At 46.1% G+C, this 22,565-nt stretch overlaps 1 protein-coding gene across 3 annotated transcripts in view; it reads right to left on the reverse strand.

Moving 5' to 3' along the window:
* PDE5A (phosphodiesterase 5A) overlaps positions 1 to 15,863 on the reverse strand; it is a 108,337-nt gene extending 92,474 nt beyond the window's left edge. The window contains exon 1 of one of the 3 annotated variants that reach the window (XM_004612726.2): positions 15,576 to 15,863. In XM_004612726.2, coding sequence (XP_004612783.2) covers positions 15,576 to 15,688 — 113 coding nt within the window. In that variant the 5' untranslated portion in view covers positions 15,689 to 15,863. Of the gene's footprint in view, positions 1 to 14,219; positions 14,831 to 14,968; positions 15,091 to 15,575 lie in introns of those variants that run through there. The other 2 variants (XM_055142545.1, XM_055142544.1) reach the window with 2 other exon arrangements.
* Positions 15,864 to 22,565: the final 6,702 nt, after the last annotated feature.

A 22,565-nucleotide genomic window follows, 5' to 3' on the forward strand; every position in this document is an offset into this window, starting at 1 on the left:
GAAGCATACAACAATGCACTCAGCGGCCCAGAAAACTCCTCAAATGTGCGTGGCCCGAGGTCCAATCCCTGACATCTGGGAGAGAATCAATAAATTGGAATGAAATTTTTTAAAAAACTTTTTTTTTTTTGGCTTTTTGGGTCACACCTGGCGATGCACAGGGGTTACTCCTGGCTCATGCACTCAGGAATTACTCCTGGCGGTGCTCGGGGGACCATATGGGATACTGGGAATTGAACCCGGGTCGGCTGTGTGCAAGGCAAATGCCCTATCCACTGTGTTGTTGTTCCAGCTCCCCAAAAAAACATTTTTGAAAAGAATGTGCAATAGGGGTGTTAGAAGAGAAAGGTCATTCTTAGGTATGGTTAGATTGAGTAAATACAAATATCAGGCAATGGGCCGGAGAGGTAGTACAGCAGGATGGGCACTTGTCTTGTACATGGCTGAACCGGGTTCGAGCCCCGGCATCCCATATGGTCCCCTGAGCACTGCCAGGACTAATTTCTGAGTGCAAAGCTGGGAGCAAGTCCTGAGCATCATCAGATGTGCCCCCAAAGCCATACATATCCATATACGTATATGTCAATATATACAAACACACGTACACACACATGCGCACACATATACATGTGTGTGTATATATGTACTACATATATATGATATCTAGTTAAAATTTTGGGCTGGAATGATAGCACAGCAGGTAGGGCATTTGTCTTGCACACAGCAGACCCAGGTTCGATTCCTCCATCCCTCTCGGAGAGCCGGGCAAGCTACCAAGAATCTCGCCTGCACGGCAGAGCCTGGCAAGCTCCCTGTGGCATATTTGATATGCCAAAAACAGTAACAAGTTTCACAATGGAGACCTTACTGGTGCCCACTCAAGCAAATCAATGAGCAATGGGATGACCATGATACAGTTAAAATTAAGTTACAGAAAACCAATGAATAACTTTGAGTTTTAGACCCAGCTGGAACTCAAATGCAATGAGAGTCCTGTACTTCATCAGCCCCCCCACCTCCGCCTTTGTTTTCCCAACTGAAACTACAGGCAGACAACAAAGAGAAGGGAGGTCCCGGACAGCATGCTAATTCCTTTCCAGGCTGTATCAAATTGCTAATTCTATCATCAACAGATCACAAAGGATGACCACACTCTGATGCTGTGTGTGATCAAGGAGCCTTTGAAAGCTCTGGATCCCTAATTTGAGCATCAAAGTTTTCCCTTCAGCAAGCTTTTCCACTTTCCCCTAAAAAGTGCACCCCAGAGTCCACAGAGCCAAAGAGCCAAGGCAGCGTGTTTCTACAAGGGAGGTGGCCCCTGGCTCACAGCAACACGACCCCGCCTGGCTGTGGCTTCCCATCCACGAGACCTAAGCACTCCTCAACTCCGCGGCGATTCACACAATCTGCGATGAGGGGAAAGCAGGTCTCTTCCTCTGGGTGTCACCTGTCCTGATGTCCATCCATAGTGATGCTGGTAAACTGCATTTTGTCCGAGCAAACCTCACACTTAGGAAGTGACTGTCTCCAGCAAAGTAGCCAATCAGGACTGTCCAGATGGTGATCAGGAAGTCACCAGCTTTAGCTGTGAGGGCAAACGGGGATACACGGGGCAACTCTGGAGTCTGAGTTCTCCAGCTCTAAAAACAGGTCACCAAATGGGCCACCAGTCACGCAGCGTGCTGGCAAGGGAAACCCCCTCCTCGCCCACCCCTTTCCCACCCCACTACCCCTAATAAATGACTTGAGCAACTGGCTGGGGGTGACCTTTAGGTGGGTCGATTGAAGGAACTTCTCTCTGTCCCTCAGCATCCTCAAGAAAGAAACCACATGCCCGACCTCATTCTCTAACACACAGAGGGGATGGACAAGTAGGATGAGAACACGCGTGGAACAGTCCAGGCTCTAGGCCTTACCGAGGAGCATGTGGTCCCCTATTCTCATACAGCGGAAGCCCGTGGGTAAGAAGCTGATCTCTGCCACCCAGAGGATCAAGGCTGCAGGGAGACACCTCACAGGGCTGAGACAGGCTGGCTCACTGCCCCACGGGCTCAGTGCCCTGGACCCTGAGTGCCAGGGACAAACAGGATGGGTTTGTCTCGAGAATGCTCCAGTTTTCAACCCTCGGTTAGAGTGAGAGCCGGCCTCTCTGTAAGCTACATGATGGCCATCTGAATAGCGAGAGCCAAAGGGACACTCGGCCCACAGAGCACCAAGAACTCAGACACTGCGTCACGGGTCAGCGTGTCCTGGCCAAGCAAACCTGGAAGCCCTCCTAGAAGTTGTAGGGTTGACATAACTTTCACAAGGCTACTGATGAAAGATAACCCACCCCGGACATCTGACATCCAGCCGTGGCCAAGGAAAGGCAGTGAAAGCCCTGCCAAGGGTGCGCCATCCACGACAAGATCCTGATGCTGATCCCAGCCAAACCACCCCCCTCTCCTTACCAGGGTTGGGTGTACTGAATGACTCTTTCCTTTGTTTTATTACACACAATACACACACACACACACACACACACGTGTCATCTCACGCAAGTGTCTTGAAATAAGCACATCTGTGTTTAAACTTTTTTTGCGAGATGCCTTAAAATAATAGGGCAAACCCTGGCAGGCCCCCCAAAGTCAATGATGGGAGTTACTTCTCTTGGGGCGGAGGGAAGTAAAGAGGTCCTGTGGGTTCAAATGTGCCCACCCCACAGACACAGCTCAGTGCCGCAGGCATCAATCCTCATGCTGGACAAGAACCCCAAGGACTGATATTATCTAGAAAGCAGGAAGTAAAGCTAAGAGGAAGCATCCAAAACTGTGGCCTAAGCTGTCACACAGATGACCCGGATTTTAAACCCCAAGTCTTTTTGATCAGTGAATCCCATCGGAAACAGGTCACCGTCTTAATAGCCTACGCTATAGAAGTCTCTAGCAACTCAAACTGCTCCTGCAATGGTTTAGTACATAAACCCTGCTGTTATGATGAATAACACTTAACACTTTTTGTTATTTGGGTGTTTTTTTGGGGGGTACACACCCAGCCTGCTCAGGGCTTACTCCTGACTGCCCTCAAATCACTCAGCGGGCCACATGAGGCACCAGGGATCAAACCTGGGTTGGCCATGTACAAGGTAAGGCCTCATCGCTGCACTAACCATTTATTTTGACTTCACCAGGCTTCTTTACAGTGCTCACAGCCGAAAACTCTGCAGGATGAGGTTCGGAGATGGGTTTTCTTTTTCAAGTTGGAAATGAGCTGATGCTTGTCGACAGCCAGGCAGCCGGGTGCCAGCGGCTGCCCAGGGTTGGCATCTCCAATGCCAGACACTTTGCAGCTTTGCACCAATAAATTCACTTGTAAATGATAAGGATCAAAGAAATTCTGGGACTTGGGAAGCACAGAAGGTGAACTGTCCAATTCCCGCGCCCCCCCACCCCCCATGGTTCTAACCAAAAGCTTATCACAGCAATTTACCTGCGTGGCAGATATACATGCTCTATATTTCCCTCCACACCCTTTCTGTGCTCCAACTGTTACCACATAGACAAGTGGGCCCTCCTAAAATGAAACTCAAGTCAGTGATTCAGTTCAATGGTGCCAAACTAGGCATCTCTTTTCCCAATGTATTTTTAACATGCTAGGCTTAGTACACTTCATCTAATACTTTCTAACAACTTTGTAAATGAACAATATTCACTGGGGGAAAAAAAAGAAAAGCTAACAAACAATTGTCCCTTTTCTAATGCTTGGTTTCGCCAAAGATGATTATAAAGGTATTACAGGAAAGAAAATCATCAAGTTTCTGCTGTAGAAAGTTTTACAAACACATTACTTCTAAATGCAGAAGTATTAAAGGACATATATAACAACACTGAGAAGACAGAGGCAAGTTCCCACATAGTACTTAAGACATGATTGACAAAAAACCAAACAACAACAGCAACAACAACAAAAACCACACACACAGTGCTTGCAAGCAGCAAAAACTTTACTTTCTGTCAAAACAGAACTACTCATTTATCACATAATACCTTAAAATACATATTCCATATTCTAGGCGTCTTGTAAATGAAAAATAATTAAAATATACTATATAGGCTTTATATAGACTATTAATTTGCATCAAAACATAAAAGAAGGGGCTGGAGTGATAGCACAGCGGGTAGGGCGTTTGCCTTGCACGCGGCCGACCCGGTTCGAATCCCAGCATCCCATATGGTCCCCTGAGCACCGCCAGGGGTGATTCCTGAGTGCATGAGCCAGGAGTGACCCCTGTGCATCACCGGGTGTGACCCAAAAAGCAAAATAAATAAATAAATAAATAAAAGAAATATTTACAAGAGCTCTGGGTCCAGAGAGACTACTATCCAGGGGTTAAGGTGACTTGGTGACTGGCCCTGTACACACAAGGTCCAGCTCAATCCCGGCACCACAACTGTCACCCAACACTCCTACCACAAGTGATTCCTGAGCAGAGCCAGAAGCAAACTCTGAGTACAGCTAGGTGTCACACACACACACACTTTCCTGTATTCTTGCCTGAACTCCTGTCTCAAGGATAAAATTCTTTGAAAATATACTATTCCTAAGGCATATGAGTCCTACTCCTCAAAGTGTCACTGTTATGGCTTAGTACACAAGATAATGTCATTTGAGATGTGATTTTTCAGACTCTAAAATGATATACGGTAAGAACAGAGAGGAAGTACAGCAGGTAGGGCTTTTGCCTTGAATGCTGCCAACCCAGGTTCCATTCCCAGCATCCCAGGTGTAGCCCAAAATCCAAAAAGTAAATGCATAAAATAAGATGATCTATGGAAAGTAAACCCACTAGGACACAACCTCCAGGCACATCGTCTGCTAACGTGCTTGTTTACTACAAGAAACCTGGAGGAACTTGAACCTCTTCCTGAGGCAGATTCCTCCTTAAGTCTTTGCTCTGCTTTGCCTCCATCACCACTGGAGATCAACTGGACAGCATCCTGGGGAGAGAGCGAGGCTTCTACCTCAGAACTCATTCTTTCAAAGGGAGAGGCCTGCGGTATGTTATGAAGAATGGCATCGACTTTCCTACGGTTAAGAAAAGGAAAGAGGCGCTAGAAGGAGACAGCGCTGCCCAGGACAGTGTTTAACACATGGAAATTTCTGCTTGTTTTTGTTTAGAGGCCACAAATGGTGGTGCTCCGGGCTGACTCCTGGCTCTATGCTCAGGGATCACTCCTAGCGGGCTCAGGGGGACCATATGGGGTGCTGGGGATCTAACACCCCAGGTTGGCCGCATGCAAGGCAAACACCCTACCCACCCTACTATGGCTCCAGTCCATTAAATGGCAATTATTACTCTTAAATTAGCCAAGCATTAAATAAGCAGTACATGTTTTCCAGAGCAATTGTTCTTGCAAAAATGAACAGAACTTACTCAATGGGTGTCTACTAAATTAGATGTTAATCACTGATGTCTCTTAAGCAGATTTAAAGAATTGCTTTCGCTACAGAAATTCTTCACAAGAGGAAAAGGATGCTCTCACGTTAGCATTTTCTCAAATCAGAACGGGGAAGACCAAAACAAACACAGATTCCCTTGTTCAAGAACTACACCTAGGATAATTTTCTGCCTACATAAAAATTAGGACCTGAATATTCAGTTGAGAAAAATAAGCACAAGAACACAACTTTCTTCTCCATTACTACTAAGAAATTAACTTTTCCCTCAAACAAGCAGATTTTGAGACCAAATTTTTATTTTTCACTTTAAAAAACTGGGCTGGGTGTTTTGGCGCCACATCCAGCTGTGCTCAGGGGCCATTCCTGACTCTACTCACTAGTGGCCTCTTTTGGTGCCTTGGGACCAGATGTGGGGCTGGGGATGGAACTGGAGTCGGCTGCGTAGGAGATAAGTGCACAAACCAATTTTTTTTTTATCCTGGCAGTGCTTGGGGGACCATATGCAGTGCCTGAGTTTGAACCTACCATTGCTTGGCTGAGTGCAAGGCTATACTCTCTCTGAAGCAGGATTTTTTTTTTTAGCATCAATATAAAAGTAAACTGTTAACTAACAAATATGAGAAAACATGTAACTAAATATCAGCAATAAAAGCCCTAATACTATTTCATTAAAACCAAACTTCTAAGCTGGAGGCTAGTTCTAGCACTATCCTAAAGCAACACTTTAGACGCTCTGCGGCAGATCTGGAGGGTAGAATTGGCCTGTTTTTATTCATACTCCAAGAGATTTATTTGAGGAAATCCTCTAAATAGTGAATTCCTGGGATTTGAGGGGGACCCTAGAGTAAGTCCCCTGAGAACTAACGTTTGGGGAAATGAGCAGGGTTGCTGTAAGAGTAGGAAGTTGCAGACCTCAGGTCACCCCACACACACACAAAAAAGCATTTTCATGTTTTTACATCACTCTGAAAACATCATCCCTTTTTCTCTCTCTCCACTGCTTTTTTTTTCCATCATTATATGAATTAATTGCATATACCAGAACTACAAAGAGCACATCATTTCCTGTCTGGCAAGGGAGAGCTCATAACTTATGTGGAAATCTGCTTAAATTATCTGTAGGAAAAACATAAAAATAACTCATAAAATATTAGATCTCTCCCGGCTCCTTGGACTCTAGTTTTACAATTCGTTACATTGTTTGGGATATTTGAACTGAATTCACTACCCTATTTGAAAAATACCAGAGGAAACAATTCAAACGGAGAAGCTGTTTCGGTCTCCTGGCGATAATCAAAACGCCTCAGAGCTGAAAAAAGATATTTAAGCTCCTTTAGGAATTTCTCTACCTTGATTTCCCACCGCTTCCTACTTCCCGTTTTAAAGTCAAGTCTCATTCGAGATGGTCAGGTCAGGGAAACTAGAGATAAGACTGGAAAAGGAAAGTGGGGAGTGGTCAGGAAGACCACCCAAATTCCCTCTAGCATGCGCACGCGTACACACACACACACACACACACACACACACACACACACAGTGTGCAAACTATTAGTACAAATTCATCTTAAAAGAAGTTTAAAGATTACAAAATACTACTCCATTGTTCTGATGTCCATTGACCAGAACTGCCAACGTTTCTGATTCTATTTAAGGCACTGTTGATTCTCTGGGTAAAAAACAGTGAATTACTGAAAAACCTCTACTAAAAAGGATAAGGAAATATGCATGATTTCCTTGACTGTTCCCAAGAATCCTCTGACGGAAGTGCTCTAAGTTTCAGCTCACAGAGCCTGTCACGTTCCCATGGTTCTCTCGAAAGAAGGGGGTCCTACGACTGGAGTTTCTAGCACCCTTAGCCACTGAAAATAAAGGGACACATGTAAAGGGTCTACCTGCGTTGCCGGCCGTCGGAGTGCTGCTTTTGGAAAGATACGGCCCTCTGTGTGGGGGTGCTCCTGGCCCAGAGATCTTAAACATCCTGTCACTAGCTGAACTGTCACTCGCAACCAGAAACCAGAAAAGCCTGATCAAATGCCTTTTAGAGGAATAAGAATCACATGCGGGGGGGGGGGGGAAGAGGAGGAGAGGGGGGGTGGCGGGTGGGGGGGGGCTGGCCCACTGCACTCAGGTCCAGAGCAGAGAACAAGTGCAAGCTGCGCCAAAAGACATCTAGTATTTCCAAGCTTTCTCCCACTTGGAAAACAAACCTCCGAAACGCTTACTGGGACCAAGAGAAATAAAATGCAGAAGTGCTTCGGACGGTTGGTTTTACATTCCACTCGTCTTTACGAGTTAACGGGGTTTGTTCGTTCTGTCATCTTCTGTGCTTTCATCATCACATGGTCCAAAAGATGTTCCTGAAAGGAAAAGCTACTTATACACGAATAAAATAGAAACACTGGAACCCACACTATAAACACCCAAATGGAGTTGTTCTACGGCTGAGGTAAGGGAGAGAGAGTCTGGTCTGGATTGATCTTTTTTCAGTCAGACACAGGAGAAGTACACAGTCCCAAACAGCTATGTTTTAAACTATTTTGGACCACCTTTCCCACCACCTTGACCCCCTGAGAAAATGCCCATTTTTATGTCTTTATGGTGACGACCTTGAAAACCACACACAGACACATGTGGGAAATGTCTGTTTTCAATTTCTGGCAACCACCTTATCACCTAGCACGAACCTGCAATTTTAACACTCAGGTTTCTTTTCTTTCTTTCTGGGATAAAGAGAAAATAAGAGGCAGATTTCACGCGCAACTCTGCTTTCCAAACCCCATGAAATCCAAACTCCGGGGGCTGCGTGCTTTGGAGCAGAACTCTCTCTACGGTTCCGAGAGACCCAGAGGAAGACGTGAGTCATCGGAGGACATGGAGGCAGCTGACCTCCACCCGTCACTGTTCTCTAACCCAGGGTGATTTAATGGCCACTGTCCCTTTGCATTTGGCTGCAGTTGTATCATTTGATTCGTAATAAACTTATTCATTTATTTTGGTATTTGCCGTTGCATAAATGCCGTTAACAATGATTAAATTATAGTAACTTTTGAGAATTCACGTTAAAATAAAGAAAACTCAACACTTATATTCTATAGAAATCTGGAACTTCAAAGTGTGCTCTCTCCTTCTTTGGGGACCCACTCCACCCTCCCCTCCTCTCTCTAGCCGCTGGTACCCGAAGGCCTAACATCACTGGGCTCTCTGTGCCAACAAAGCAGACAGCACTGTTCTCCTAGATGCTGCCAGTGACCAGGAGAGGTACATGACCCGGGCAAGATCAAGGTCATTACCAGAAGATGGATGTTGATAAAAGAATTTCTCTAACATCAAAAGTTTAACAAGGCTTGGGGCTGGAGTGATAGCACAGTGGGTAGTGCATTTGCCTTGCACGCAGCCGACCCGGGTTTCGACTCCCAGCATCCCATATGGTCCCCCAAGCACTGCCAGGAGTAATTCCTAAGTGCATGAACCAGGAGTAACCTCTGTGCACCACTGGATGTGACCCAAAAAAAGCAAAAAAAAAAAGTTTAACAAGCTTAACCAGTAACAACATATTAGTAATCTCTTATACTTAATTGCTCCAGAGTGAGATACAACAATCTTTACACACTCTCTACTACGTAAATCTTTTTTGATCATTTTTAGCCTATTACTCCTAACAAGTAATACAAAATAAATGATCTAGGGCCTGCTATTGAGACAGGCTTGGGTGGTGGCTGGAAAAATTGGAAATAACGGTGGTAGGAAGGTGTAATGGTAGTGGGATGGGTTTTGGAATATTGAATGTAATAAATTATTGTGAACGATTTTATAAGAATAAAATTAAATTAAAAAAAAGTTTAAAAGACACTTAACTTCCCAAGAAGAATCTTCAGTAGAGAGGAAAGGGTGAAAAAAGAGAACTGTAAGTGACACTTAAAGAAAAGAGAAAGAAAAAAAAAGAAAAACTTTTCCAGCACCTGACAAAAGCATGTAGAATAAAACCAACACTGCACGGGGCCAAGAAAATGGATGGAGGAACAGACAGATGGAAGGAGAGACAGATGAGCGTCCAACAGATGGACAGAGTGAAGGACAAGGTTAGATGGATATACAGACAAGTAGAAAGCTGACGACATTATTTAATCAAGTGAATTTCATAGCCAAACCAATTCCCAGTCATTGCAATCACCCGGGTCCACTCGGTGTGAGTTCGGATTGGTTTGCTCTCACTTGTGACCAAATGTTCTCCAGTTCACATTCTGGGTAACAGGAAGATCTTTAACAGGGCTCCAGTACATAAGCTTTTTAAAATCCTGGCTTACCTGATCCCCCCTCCCATCTTTAAGTTCACTGATTTTGACTGTGTGTGCACGCTCATGTATGCATGCACTTTAATTATCTGATCAGCTCAAATGATGAGGCACTTTTCTCTTATATAACCTCAGCACAGGTATTCATCCGAGAGTAGAAATGATGTTCTCATTTTTTTAATATATAATTATAGCTAAGGATCTGATATCACATGAGGATCTTTGTCTTCCAAGTTTGCTAGAATAAAACTACTCAGAGAAGACAATTTGCAAACAGTTCATTGTACTTTACAAATCAGAATAAGAAGTCTTGAAGAATACGGAGGCTAACAGTGGCACCAAAGATTTTGTAAAAGGATGCTTACTCAACACTAAAAGCCAGAGAAATGTGTTTGGATTATTAGACTCTTAAAAGCTTTTTAGAACACTTATCATAATGACTCTTATGAACTTAACACTCAGTTTGCTTTATCTGCCTTAAACAGTGGGTTGGCAATAACTATAATTCCTGAATGTTAGCAAAAACGAATAAAGCACTTACATCACATGAAAAAACATATATTTCAAAACAAAATGAGAATACCAAGACAGCAAATAAGATTACAAAACTAAATAGCAAGTGGGTGACTCATGTGGAAAGACTTTCTTCATTGTTTTATTCCTAGGTATGTACATAGATGACACACACTTTTAACTTAGAAGCTGATAGGATAGTAATCCATTACTCAGCCCCATCCATCCTGCAAAAACAGTGAACTGAAGCTACATCTGTCCTGTTAAATGAATTTCCTAGGAAGTTCTGCAAAGTCGGTTAGCTACTCTGCATCCTAAATTCAGAAATTAGTCTGTAATCTGCCACTATCAATCAACTCAGTGATTTATTTAACTGCCCTCAGTCCCTCCTAAAGGTTTTCATGTGCAGAAGAGGTTTAGAATCCTCAAATCAGTTCTGAGGAAGGAAAACAAATCTGTTACAACCAAACAGATGTATGTAGGTTAGAGAAATTATTTTCAGTTTAGCGTTTTCAATTGAATAAAGGAAAATCTTTCCCTGGCAGTCTCTAAAATGCATTCGGGAGTTCAAGTAAAGTTCTAAATTCGTGTGTGCTTTCAAAATTAAGAAGGGAAGCATCTTAGTGAGACAGACACTACAATCGGGTAGGAAAAAAGGACAACTTTATGCTATTTGAAAGGAAATTCAACATTCTTTTCAAAGAAATGATAAACAGAGCCCAGAATCCAATCATCAAGGTAGATTTAAGAAGAAAATTGGGAGTCCAGAGAGCGTAGGGGTTAAACATTTTCCCTGCCTGTGGCCAACACAGGTTTGATCCCTGGTACCTCATGGTCCCTGAGCACTGCCCAGGGAGGCACAAAAACCAACAAAGGGGAATGAAATTTTGCAGCATAACTAAATATTCAGAACTAAGTGCCCATCTCGAAGTGCCAGAAACATGGTCTACTGTTGAGTTCTATAGATTTTCAGATCACAGACTGAGGAACAAATATTTCCAGTCTACTGAAGTTGCATTAAACTATATTTTAGACTAATTTCAAGATATCTATCTTTGACTAACTGCCATGGCATTATTTTTGGATTTTTAGAACCATGATCTTATCTTGCAGTCTCGAAGTTGAATTTAAATTAGATGCCTAATATCACTTATTATTATTACCTCATTTCAAGGGCTCAATTTCTCTACCAGGGAAGAATACAGCTCATGTGAGTATTTTTAGAGCACTAAAAAGCAGGTTAGAGCTGGCAATATGGACCTTAGTTAGAAACAATTTTTTTTTTTTAGAAACAATCTAAGGGGGAAAAGCCATTCTGCTGCATCAAAACTGTCATCATAAAAATATTGTAAATAATATTAAAGTCAGACTGAGCCAATGCTCCTCGGGTTTTCTTAACTTCAACTCTAAGCCAGCTAAACAAAACCTGCATAACAGCTCATTTGTCTGAAAATTCTGAGATGTCTATAATCCTATGTAGTAATGGAAACAACAGATGACAATATTTGTGTTGTATCCATCATCTACTTTTTTATGCATAAATAAAGCTATGACAGCTTTCAGAGATGAGAAAAATACCAAGAAAGAAGAAGGAGGAAAAAAAAAGAGAAAAGAGATTCTCCAAATGAAGGACCCCAAGACCGGTCACTAACTCAGCCCTGCGTCGCAGCGTGAAAGAAAGTTTATCACAGGTGAGTATAAAACTTCTGTTTCTGGACTTTGGTCGAAACAGTCATAAACATGTGTCCTCACTTAGTACCCCTTGTTTTCCAGTTCATGACAAATATTCTTAAGCTCCTGCCTCATATAAAACAAAGCAATAAAAAGTCAATCATGTTAGCCCTTCAACACTAAATGATCTAGAACATGAACCACAGTCCCAGGCCTGATTCGTAACTAATGAAAGGGAACATAATTCTACTGCGCTGCCAGGAACCAGAGCAGCTGGGAAAGTACTATGTGCTCCAGAAAGGCATTGGAGCCCTGCATTTCCATAAAACTCAGACCCCAGCGCTATCAGAGATGGCAAAGGTGGGAATTTGATGCCAACAGACTATGCTATTCGGCATGCTCTCAGATTCACAAGAATTGGTTGTGATCAATAAAAAAGCATAGAAAGATCTGTCAGTGTTACAAATGTTAGTTCTGAATGAGGTCCTTGCTTCAGCTTTTGAAGGGTTAGAGCAAAGGATGGACCAGACGAGCGTGACTGCTTTCAAGGTCAACCCAAACGTCCAAGTGTCTAACAATTCAGAAAGGCCAGAACGTTCATTCTCTCTGCCCACTGCCACTGAAGACAGGTCAACCCTGGAGGGCGCAGACAGAGAAGCAGGCACGAACGTCAAACAGTAACAAATCAAATACTGCAGAAAGTTCCCTTAGCAAGCCTGTATGTACAGCACAGATGGCCGGGCTCAGTGAGTCTAAATTGATTTTGAATCTTGAAACACACCAATGCCTCTACAGAGTTTATTTGAAGGCTGCCCTGACCCTATCGAGTATTCATTTTACACTTAGGAAGTGTAACAAAAAGGATGAAGCAATGTGAGCATGGGTTAAAAAAGAATGTATGCTGCAAAGGTAAAAGATGTGCAGTAAGTTTTGAGCACAACCAACAACCAACGCAACCACAACGGGCTTTAGTCTGGCATTTTAATGACCCATTACTAGCCAGGCTCTGGGTCTTATTTTTAAGTCACCACCACATAATGTCATCTGTTCTAAACCCAGGCTGGAACACTGTTTTGCTAACGAAACTCTGGTCATGTCGGCACTTTAAAACTCCTAAAACTGCCTGCATTACTCTTAAAATTCCTTACACTTTCGTTTTCTAACTTAAACCCAACACCAAGCCTTTTCTTAAGAAAATGCATGGGTGTGTGTTCTCCTCTCTCTGTCTCTCTCTTACACACAACACACACACACACACACAACACATGAAGATGCTCAACCTACTATCAACACTACCAGTAATTTAAAAAGCCAAGCCCTAACTAGAAGAAAGTCTTAATTCTAAAATGATCTAAACTTTACAGTGAACAGTGCAATTCTAAGAATTGGGATTTTAATCGTATGCTCTTTGGGAGAAAGAGTAAACATGGAAAGAAATGTGAGTTAAGGCTTTCCATGTATTCCCCAATAAAACAGGAGGAGCACTTTGCCCCTGCTTGAGGCAGGCTCTGAATGGGAAGAGTTTCTCTGAGCCTGACCTACTACAGACTGGCCCCATACCTTCCGTCCAAGCTTGGGCTTTGAAGGGAGAGGACAGACAAATGGAAAAAGACATTTACACTTTCTAAAGCAATTCACTCCCCCCCTTTTCCAACTGCTAATAAACAACCTTAAAAACAGCTCCAAAGAAAAATCAAAACACCCAGCCCCCCGACCCCCCAAAAAACACACACAGTTTACAACGGGTCGGTGGGCTGCCCACTCCTCATTCTAAGAAGCGAAGGAGGGCAGCTGGGTGAAAGGACGCAGGACGGATAGCCTGGAGAGCCGCTAGACAGGGGTGAACCTTCCTAAAACTGGGCGCCCCGGGAACCCCTCATTCTCCAACAGCTGCATTTACTTCTTCGCCCCAAAGTTGCAGAAAAGCCCCCTTCCAAAGGGATAGGAATCACTTTCATTTCAAGATCCTGTGGGTCCGAAATGAGGATGCGGAGGCAGGCCACGGCAGGGGCAAAGGTTTGTAAAGGAAGGCTGGGTAACTGCAGGGGAGATAAGCAGGGGCCTCGAATCCCACCCCCAAAAGAGATGAAATCCACACCAACTCGCAATGTTCCTTCGAGGGGCAGGAAGTATCGGAGACCCTACACGCCCCATCAGCGCAAAGCATCCACCAGAGTACCCGGGGACCAGGGACGCCGAGAGTCTGACCTCCAGCAGACCGACCGCCCGTCGGGGAAAGGGGAAAGTTGCGGGGGGGGGGGAGGGGAGAAAGAAGGATGCCGAAGGAAGCCGAAGGAAGTCTACCTGGTTTTGTCTCCAAAGGGCAACATAGCAAACGTGTGAAGTCCGAGGCGCGGACCCTCGATTCCTGGACGTGCCGGGGGCGACGCGGTGCCCAGGTGAGCCGGGTGACTCGCAGCCGGTTCCCCTACAGCCCCCGGCCGGCCGCCGCCCGCTCGCCCCGCGCCGGGCCGCCCCCTGGCGGGGAGCGCCCCGCAGAGCCGCCGGCCGAGGAGCGGAGCCCGGCGCCCAGCCCCGCCGGCTCCTCCCGCATCGCCGCCGCCGGCCCCCGGCTCCGTCTCTCCAAAGGGGCGCGCCTGGGGAGCCCCGCCGACCCCGCGGGAACCGCGTCCCGGCTCGGCACCAAATCCTGGGGCCGGGCCAGGGGCAGCGGGGTTGGAGGTTTGGGGGGGCGGGGGGGCAGCGCCTGCCACGCACCGTCCACTCCACCCTCCTTGTCCCGGGGCTGCAGCCTCGATCGCTCCCCAGCGCCCGAAGGAGCGTTTCCCACGCGCGCCCCAACCGCCCGCTGCGCGGCCGCCTCCCAGAGGTCGAGTCGGTCCTCCCGATCCTCCCCGCCCTCCTCGGGCCCTCCCGTGCTCTTGGCTCCAGCCCAGGAGGCGCTCGGGACCGACCGGCCCGGCCCACCCCGCCCCGCCAAACCCCCGGAGACCTCCGGGCTTCGCGCCCTTTGTGCGCGCGGCCCCGAAACCCCCTCTGGAAGCGTCTCCGCGGCGGGGGACAAAAGGGGACCGAAAGGCGACAGCACTCACTCGGGGAAGGTTCCGGCATGTTGCTGCCTCCGGGCTTCCCAGTGCTCTCGCCCCCTTCCCCGGCTTCCCCGCCCCGCCTGGGCCCGGGCGAGGGGGGCCGGGGGAGGAGCGGAGCGGCCGGCCCTGAGTTGGACACCGTGCTTCCGGAGCCGAGGGGACCGGGCACAGAAACGGCTCCTGCTTTCGGCCACCGAGACTTCGGGGTGGGGGGCTGCTCGGGAGGCTGGGGCGGGGGGCTGCTCGGGAGGCTGCAGCGGGGCTGCCCGGAGGCCCGTGCGTGCAAGCGGACCGCGATCAGTTTCCCGGGAATAGCCGGGGCTTGGGGTTGCGCGGAGTGGGGGCGGGGAGAGGGGCTCTGCAAGTATTTGAACTTTGTGCAAATTGGAGGGAATCCTGTGCTGGCTTTGTGGGTTTTTTGTGGGTTTTTTTTTTAACCCCCCGAACGGAGTCGCCCGCGTTGTAGCTGCACCCGCACCCTAGTTCCAACGCAACCGGCCGGCCCACGCGGGCCGAGGGAACAACTCCTTAGGGGGCAGGCAGCGGCCCCGGGCGCGCGGCGTGCCCCGGCGGGGTGGACAGGGGGTGGGGGGGGGTGTGCCCCTCTTACCTGGTGGCTTTTCTAATAAAGTACGAGAAGGTAAAATCCGGGTGATCGTCCAGCCACGCTTCCACCGCGTCGGGGTCCCGCGGCGGCGCGCAGCCCGGCCCGGCGCGCTCCATGCCTGGCGCGGCGGCTCCCCGCGCGGGTGTCGGGGCCGAGCCGGGGTCCCTCCCTCGGAAGCGCGCGATCGGCCCGGGACCCTCCCCCGCGGCGCTCGGCTCCAGCCCCCCGCGGCTCTCGGGGCGGCGTCTCCGGGGCGTCCAGGTGCGGCGGGCGGAGCCAAGCCGCCGCCCCGCGCCCTCCGCGGGGGTCCCGCCGCGCGCCGCTGCCCCGCGCCCCGAGTCCCCGGGCGGCCGCGCTGTCCGGAAGCCGCGGGCGGTGGCCGCTGGGGTGCGCTGTGCGCCCGGCCGGCCGCGGGGAGCCAAGGTGACTGGGGGGCGTGGTGTGCAGCGGCGCCCCGCTTAGGAAGGGCCAGGTCGGGCTCCCCGGGGTGGAGAGCGGGACAGAAACGGGGCGGGGGGAACCCATCCCAAGCCCGGGAGGGGGCGTGCACGGCGGCCGATCTCCCCAGTATTCGATTGGACGCCGCGCCGCGGGCACATGGTGTCCCCGAGCCGGGGAGAACAATGGGGGGGACCCGCCTCACTTTCTTCCCAGCCCCTGCGCTTGGCTCCGGCGGGAGCAGGGAGCAACTTTTCTCGGAGCCACCTCCACCAGGTTGGGGGCATCCAAATCCCCAAGCCTAGGCTGCACCCCGGGAACGGAGCTGCGAAGTAGGACCTACCCCGAGCGATTTTCCGGTTTGAGCGGGGTAACTTCCAACAAAACTACTCCTTGCTCTATGTTCATAACAAAAAAAATTTTGTTTTAATAATAATGCTATCAATTTTTTTGTTGCGGGGGCTTGCATTAAATAACCAGGCCTCCATTTACAGTATGAAGTAAAAAAAAAGAAAATATTCGATCACTATCCCAGGCCCATATCCTCCAGGTGCAAAGCAGCGTGGCCTTTAGCCCAAGGTAAAGGCGAATCTGTCACGTGGTTAAGTGGAATTAACACTGAGGCCCCAAACCAGTATCCTTTTGTTCCATCTCTGCCGTGCTTCTGCAAAGGGAGTTGGTGTTTTCCTCCATGCAGTTCCCATCTTCCTGTCCCACATTTGCACTCTTAATAAGCTATTTTGCAGCGACCTATTTTTTTTTTTCTTGGCAGAACTCAAACTGGAGTTGTATGTTTCTCAAAGTGTGAAGGACACCAATAGCGGCGATGTTCAGAAAGTGATGCAGCTGACATACTTTTAACAAACTCCTCTCAAAACATTCTTGGCAGGAATGAAAGACATTTGTCACGACTAAGAAACACATAATTAAATCGATAATATGAGAATTTTCTAAAATGTTGCCCCACCCCCCAAGCTGGCCTTTTACATTTAGTGGTGAACTTATGCTTTATCCAGGAGGTTTTCAAATGGTCCTTTTTTGAATCACCTGAGAGCTTTTAAAAGTCCTAATGTCTTTCTAATATTTCTAACAGGGTGCAGTTACATTAGAATTATCTAGGGGGGAAGGGGACCCAGGCTTCATGTTTTTAAGTCTGTTCAGCTGATTTCAGATTGCTATGGGCCTTGAGAAATGACTGACCTAGGGGCTGGAGAGATAGTACAGCGGGTAGGGCATTTGCCTTGCACTCGGCCGACCCGGGTTTGATTCCCAGCATCCCATATGGTCCCCTGAGCACCGCCAGGGGTGATTCCTGAGTGCAGAGCCAGGAGTAACCCCTGAGCATTGCCAGGTGTGACCCAAAAAGCAAAAAAAAAAAAAATAGAAATTTACTTTAAAAAAAAAAGAAATGACTGACCTAGCCACATGTTTATTTCCAATGATGCCCACCTAAAACTTATAAGTAACATGTTATAATGCTAATTTAAGAACAAAGCCCCAAAGAAGGTGTTCTTTTGTAAGTTAAGTTTCTGAAACTTTTTTTTAAATTTTATTGAATCACCATGAGATAGTTACAAGCTTTCATGTTTGGATTACAATCACACAATGATCAAACACACATCCCTCCACCAGTGCACATTCCCCACCACCAATATCCCCAGTGTACCCCCTTTCCCACCCTCCCCCTGCCTCCATGGCAGACAATATTCCCCATACGCTCTCTCTACTTTCGGGCATTATGGCTTGCAAAACAGACACTGAGAGATCATCATGTTTGGTCCATTATCTACTTTCGGCACACATCTCCCATCCCAACTGGTTCCTCCAGCTATCATTTTCTTAGTGATCCCTTCTCTATTCCATCTGCCTTCTCCCCAGGATTGCCCCATAGCTGGAAGCCTGCTTCATGAGCAGGAGGGGAGAAGTTTCTGAAACTTTGTGGCATGTGAAGTAACCACAGATCAATACAAAGTAAGCAAAGCAGTAACCTGAGACAATGTGATAAATTAGATTAGGTTTTAAAATGGGAGTCATCTCCTAATTTGTTGCTGTACTAGTGATTACAGGGCTTGGGTTTTCTCTTGTGAAAATCTGGGCATTTTTTCTAACAATGGGGTTAATTCTTTACTTACCTATCAAAGATGGAGTGAGTTTTTGGCTTGAATTGTTTGCACTTGTAGGCACTTTCCAAATATCTATTATCTCTACTAACCCCAGAGAATTAAGTTAACAGAAATCATGTAGTTTCTGAAAAAAGTCCTGGGATTAAAAAAATAACCCAGGGATTCTTCAAGCGAGTCTTCGTTCTGTGTGGCTTGAGGATGGTTGGAAGTTTCTGTCAAAGTCTTTAAAGGGGTGGGGGTTGGGGCGAATGTCACAAGGACTTGGAGGATGTGAGGGTGAGGGTCTTTCAAGCTGTGAGAGTGTCCAGAAAACTGGGGCAAAATCTGTAACAATGCCTCTTGTTATTCAAAGGTTCTAAAAATAGTTTTTGAATTAGCTTCACCCTGACATTTTCTTGTCTAGCTCCGTGTTATTTGATCTTAGTTTGTGCAAAATTATTTTATATTTTAACTTTAGGGGATGGACTACTCTAACTATTTCAAATCATATCTTGGGGTGAGTTGAAAACTGAGTCATTAATAAGCATTGCCAGGAAGCAATTCCCCCTAAAATGCTGTTTACAACAAATGTGCACCAACCTCACAGGAAATCCCAGGATATTCCCCTTGTGGTAGAATAAAACCAAAACCTAAATAGGTTTAACAAGGTCCTACATGACTTGGCTCTAAGCAAACTTTAAAGGTGTTGGTCCAAAGGCAGAAAAACAAACACAACCACAAACAATCAAATTTCCTTCTCCCCCAAATAGCAGAGATTAAGACATGCTTCTTACTATGTCTTCTTGTATGCTTTGTTTCTTTCCAAACAATATTTACATTCTTTTCTCCATTGCAGCCATCCTCAAATAGAAAAGAGATCACTGAAGGGTATAATAAACAACTTAATATCAATGAATTCAGTAATTCAGATTTAAAGGAACCCTAGGGGGCTGTAGTGATAGCACAGCGGGTAGGGCATTTGCCTTCACAGGACTGACCTGGGTTCGATTCCCAGCATCCCATATGGTCCTCTGAGCACTACCAGGAATAATTCCTGAGTGCATGAGCCAGGAGTAACCCCTGAGCATCACTGGGTGTGACCCAAAAAGAAAAAAAAATCCTAGGTGGGGAAAATTTAGCCAAACTTAGACCATATTAAAAGAAAATTCTATTGAAACAATCCAATAAAACATTTAATTTGATGTATAAAGAAATCCCTTCAAGGAAAACCTTAGGCAACTCTTTTGATAAGATTTCTACCTGAAAAGGAAATCCTTTATTTGCCTGAATATACTAAGCATGCCTGATTTAAAGTGTGTACCTGATAGCCTCACAATATTTCTATTGCCTGTTTCCTGATAGTTCTCTTTCATGTAATGTCTCTGGTTTTTATTGTATATTGGGATTTGTATTTGAAAATATGTAGAAATAATTTGAGACATAATAGCGCAGCAGGTAGGGTGTTTGTCTTGCACGTAGCCAACCCGGGTTCTGCCCCTCTCAGAGAGCCCGGCAAGCTACCAAGAGTATCCCGCCCGCATGGCAGAGCCTGGCAAGCTCCCCGTGGCGTATTCGATATGCCAAAAACAGTAACAAATCTCACACTAGAGACGTTACTGGTGCCCGCTTGAGCAAATCGATGAGCAACGGGATGACAGTGACAGACAGTGACAATACAGAGAAGATATTGGGGCCAGGGCTGGGCTATCCCTCCAGAATTCTATGCTATTCCTGGCTTTATGCTCAGGAGTGACCCCTAGTGGTGCTCAGGGGACTCTATGTGGTGCTGGGGGTGGAAGCAGGGTTGGTTGGTCATATGCAAATACCCCAACCACTCTATTTTCCTTAAGACATTTGAGGGAAAATACCAATCTTATCCCAATTCTTTCATTAAACCAACAAACCCTGAAACCCAAACATGACACATATATTAAATAATATTCCTCATGATCTGCTATACCTAATAACATTAACACACTGAATCTAGAAACCTTTTACCTTATATAGATGTCACTGAGAACAACTTGCAGTGGAAATACATGGAAGCAGTAAGGAAATTCCACAGTTCCGTGGAGCTGTGAGCCAGGCAGTGCAGATAAAGAGCAACTATGCATGAGAAGCATTTTTTTTTTCAAGAAGATCAGTAAGTCTTTGATCTTTTTTTTTTTTTATGTTGGAAACCCCAAACCTTAGGTGTATTTTATTTTTTTTTCCATTAAAAGATTGTATGTTTTTAGGTTTTAGAAAAGGTTGCGCGGCCGCGTTAGGGGCCGCGCGCCTTGGATGTGTCCCAGTCCCGAATCCTGGAGCCGTGTTAGTTGCTGCTCAATGTCGCCAGGGTTCCATCTGGAGAAGGTGTGCTGGCAGCACCTCCTCCTTCCGGCCCCCCGGTGTTGCTGGCCCCGATTCGGGTCCGGAGCATTGTCCGGGCCGCGTTGCTCACCAGAATGCCTGCCGCTTCTCTGTGGATTGTGGCAGCAAGATGAGAAGCATTTTTAAGTCACAATCTCACAAATAAAGAAAAGTTGGATAGCTAATAGACCATGACTATGATTTATTCTAAAAATTATTGGTTTATCATTCAGAATACATTTGTAGGGTTTTTAATCATTTATCATTAGAATTTTCTTATTGCTTATTACTCAGAATATCTGTATCTATAAAATATCTGTATTTTAAGCTATAAAAAATTTCTATTTTTTCTGGATTTTTTGGTTGTTATTATTTTGGTTTGGGGGCCATACCCAGAAATACTCAGGGTACTCTTGACTCTGAGCTCAGAGATCATTCTTGGGGTTACCAGGGAACCATAAGTGGTACCAGGGATTAAATCTGGCCTAACATGTGCCAGGAAAGCACCTCAACCTCTTACTCTCTGACCCTCATTCAATGTCCTTTGAGTCCAACTTATGCTCTACTCTCTCCACATCAGATGCCCAACAAAGAGCCCAGACTCGTGACCTATCCTTCTGACAGTGTTAGAGTCTGAACAGCAACGTCTCGGACTGTGACCCTACATGGAGATGGGTCATAGAAAGATGTCCCTCAGAGATACTACGTAGAAGAAATGACATTCCAGTAGCTATGGGCCCATCAAGCACTAGATTCTGAATACATCCTCTACTTTGGAAAAAAAAAATGGGAGTTTTTAAAGAAAATGTTCCAGGTCAGGGATAGGGAAAATATAAGAAGGCACTCGGGGAAAATCTTGGTTAGGCAGAAAATAAGCACTGTAACACTGTAGCACTGTCGTCCCTTTGTTCATTGATTTGCTTGAGCGAGCACCAGTAGCGTCTCCATTGTGAAACTTGTTGTAGCTGTTTTTGGCATATGAATCCACCGTAGTAGTTTGCCAGGCTCTGCCGTGCGGGCGGGATACTCTCGGTAGCTTGCCAGACTCTCCAAGAGGGATGGAGGAATCGAGCCCAGGTCGGCCATGTACAAGGCAAATGCTCTACCCACTGTGCTATCACTTCCGCCTGCAGAAAATAAGAAAGACGTAAAAATGATGGCAACAGTTCAGAAGAATGGAGTGTCCATTTGGGGATGGCTTCCATGGAGAAATCAAGAGCAAACATCAAGCCTTAAGCCTCTGATTAAACTGTAAGCAGTAGTGATCCATGCTGGCATAAAGAGATAAGTAAAATTTAAAAAAGGTGACAAGGGAAGTTTCTTTACAGTGAAATACCGATAAGAAAAATAAGAAAAATCCAGGACTCATGTAGTTAGAAATCCTTAATGATAAATCAGTGAGAGTTTTCTGACGAGTGGGATATATATCTGATCTCAACATATCTCTTTACAAGTTATTTGTAGGTACCAAGAGAAAGTAATAGCTCACAATGCAAACATTAGAAAGCTACTATTCTAACTCAGTATTTCTGATTTAATGTTTACTCTGGAACAAACCAGCTGTACATAGCTTTTAATAGGATGGATGGATTAAAAACCATGCAACATCCCTTCTGCGTCATTCCTGCCTCAAACCCAGATTTTATTGTGAGGATTAGGCTAAGGGATTTTTCACACAGACACATCCAGACTGAGAGGCTCTCTATGAAATCACTGCCCTGTGAGCTTTAAAGAAGTTCATGGGCAAGAAAAACAAAGACAACAGAAGAGCTGTGTATTATTTGTTGCTCTGTCCCAGTATCACCACAGTCTTACTGGCCAAAGGAACACCCATTCATCAGTCTTCATTTCCCATGGGGTCAGGAGTCCAGTGTTGGTTGAACTAGGTTCTCTGTTCAGGGGGTTTCAGAGCCATCAGAGTACGGGCCAGAGCTACAAAATCTGCTAAGGCGCAAATGAAGGCGAATTCTCTGCTCCTGCCAGCTGTCGGCTGAATTCAGCTCCTTGCCAAAGCAGAATGGGGCTGAAATTTCTCCTTGTTTCCTGCTGGGCACGGGCTGGTGGCTGGAAGTCCCTCCTTTTAGAAGCCAGCTTGAGTTCC

This window comes from Sorex araneus, chromosome 6, assembly GCF_027595985.1.
Source record: "Sorex araneus isolate mSorAra2 chromosome 6, mSorAra2.pri, whole genome shotgun sequence".
Lineage (NCBI taxonomy): Eukaryota > Metazoa > Chordata > Mammalia > Eulipotyphla > Soricidae > Sorex > Sorex araneus.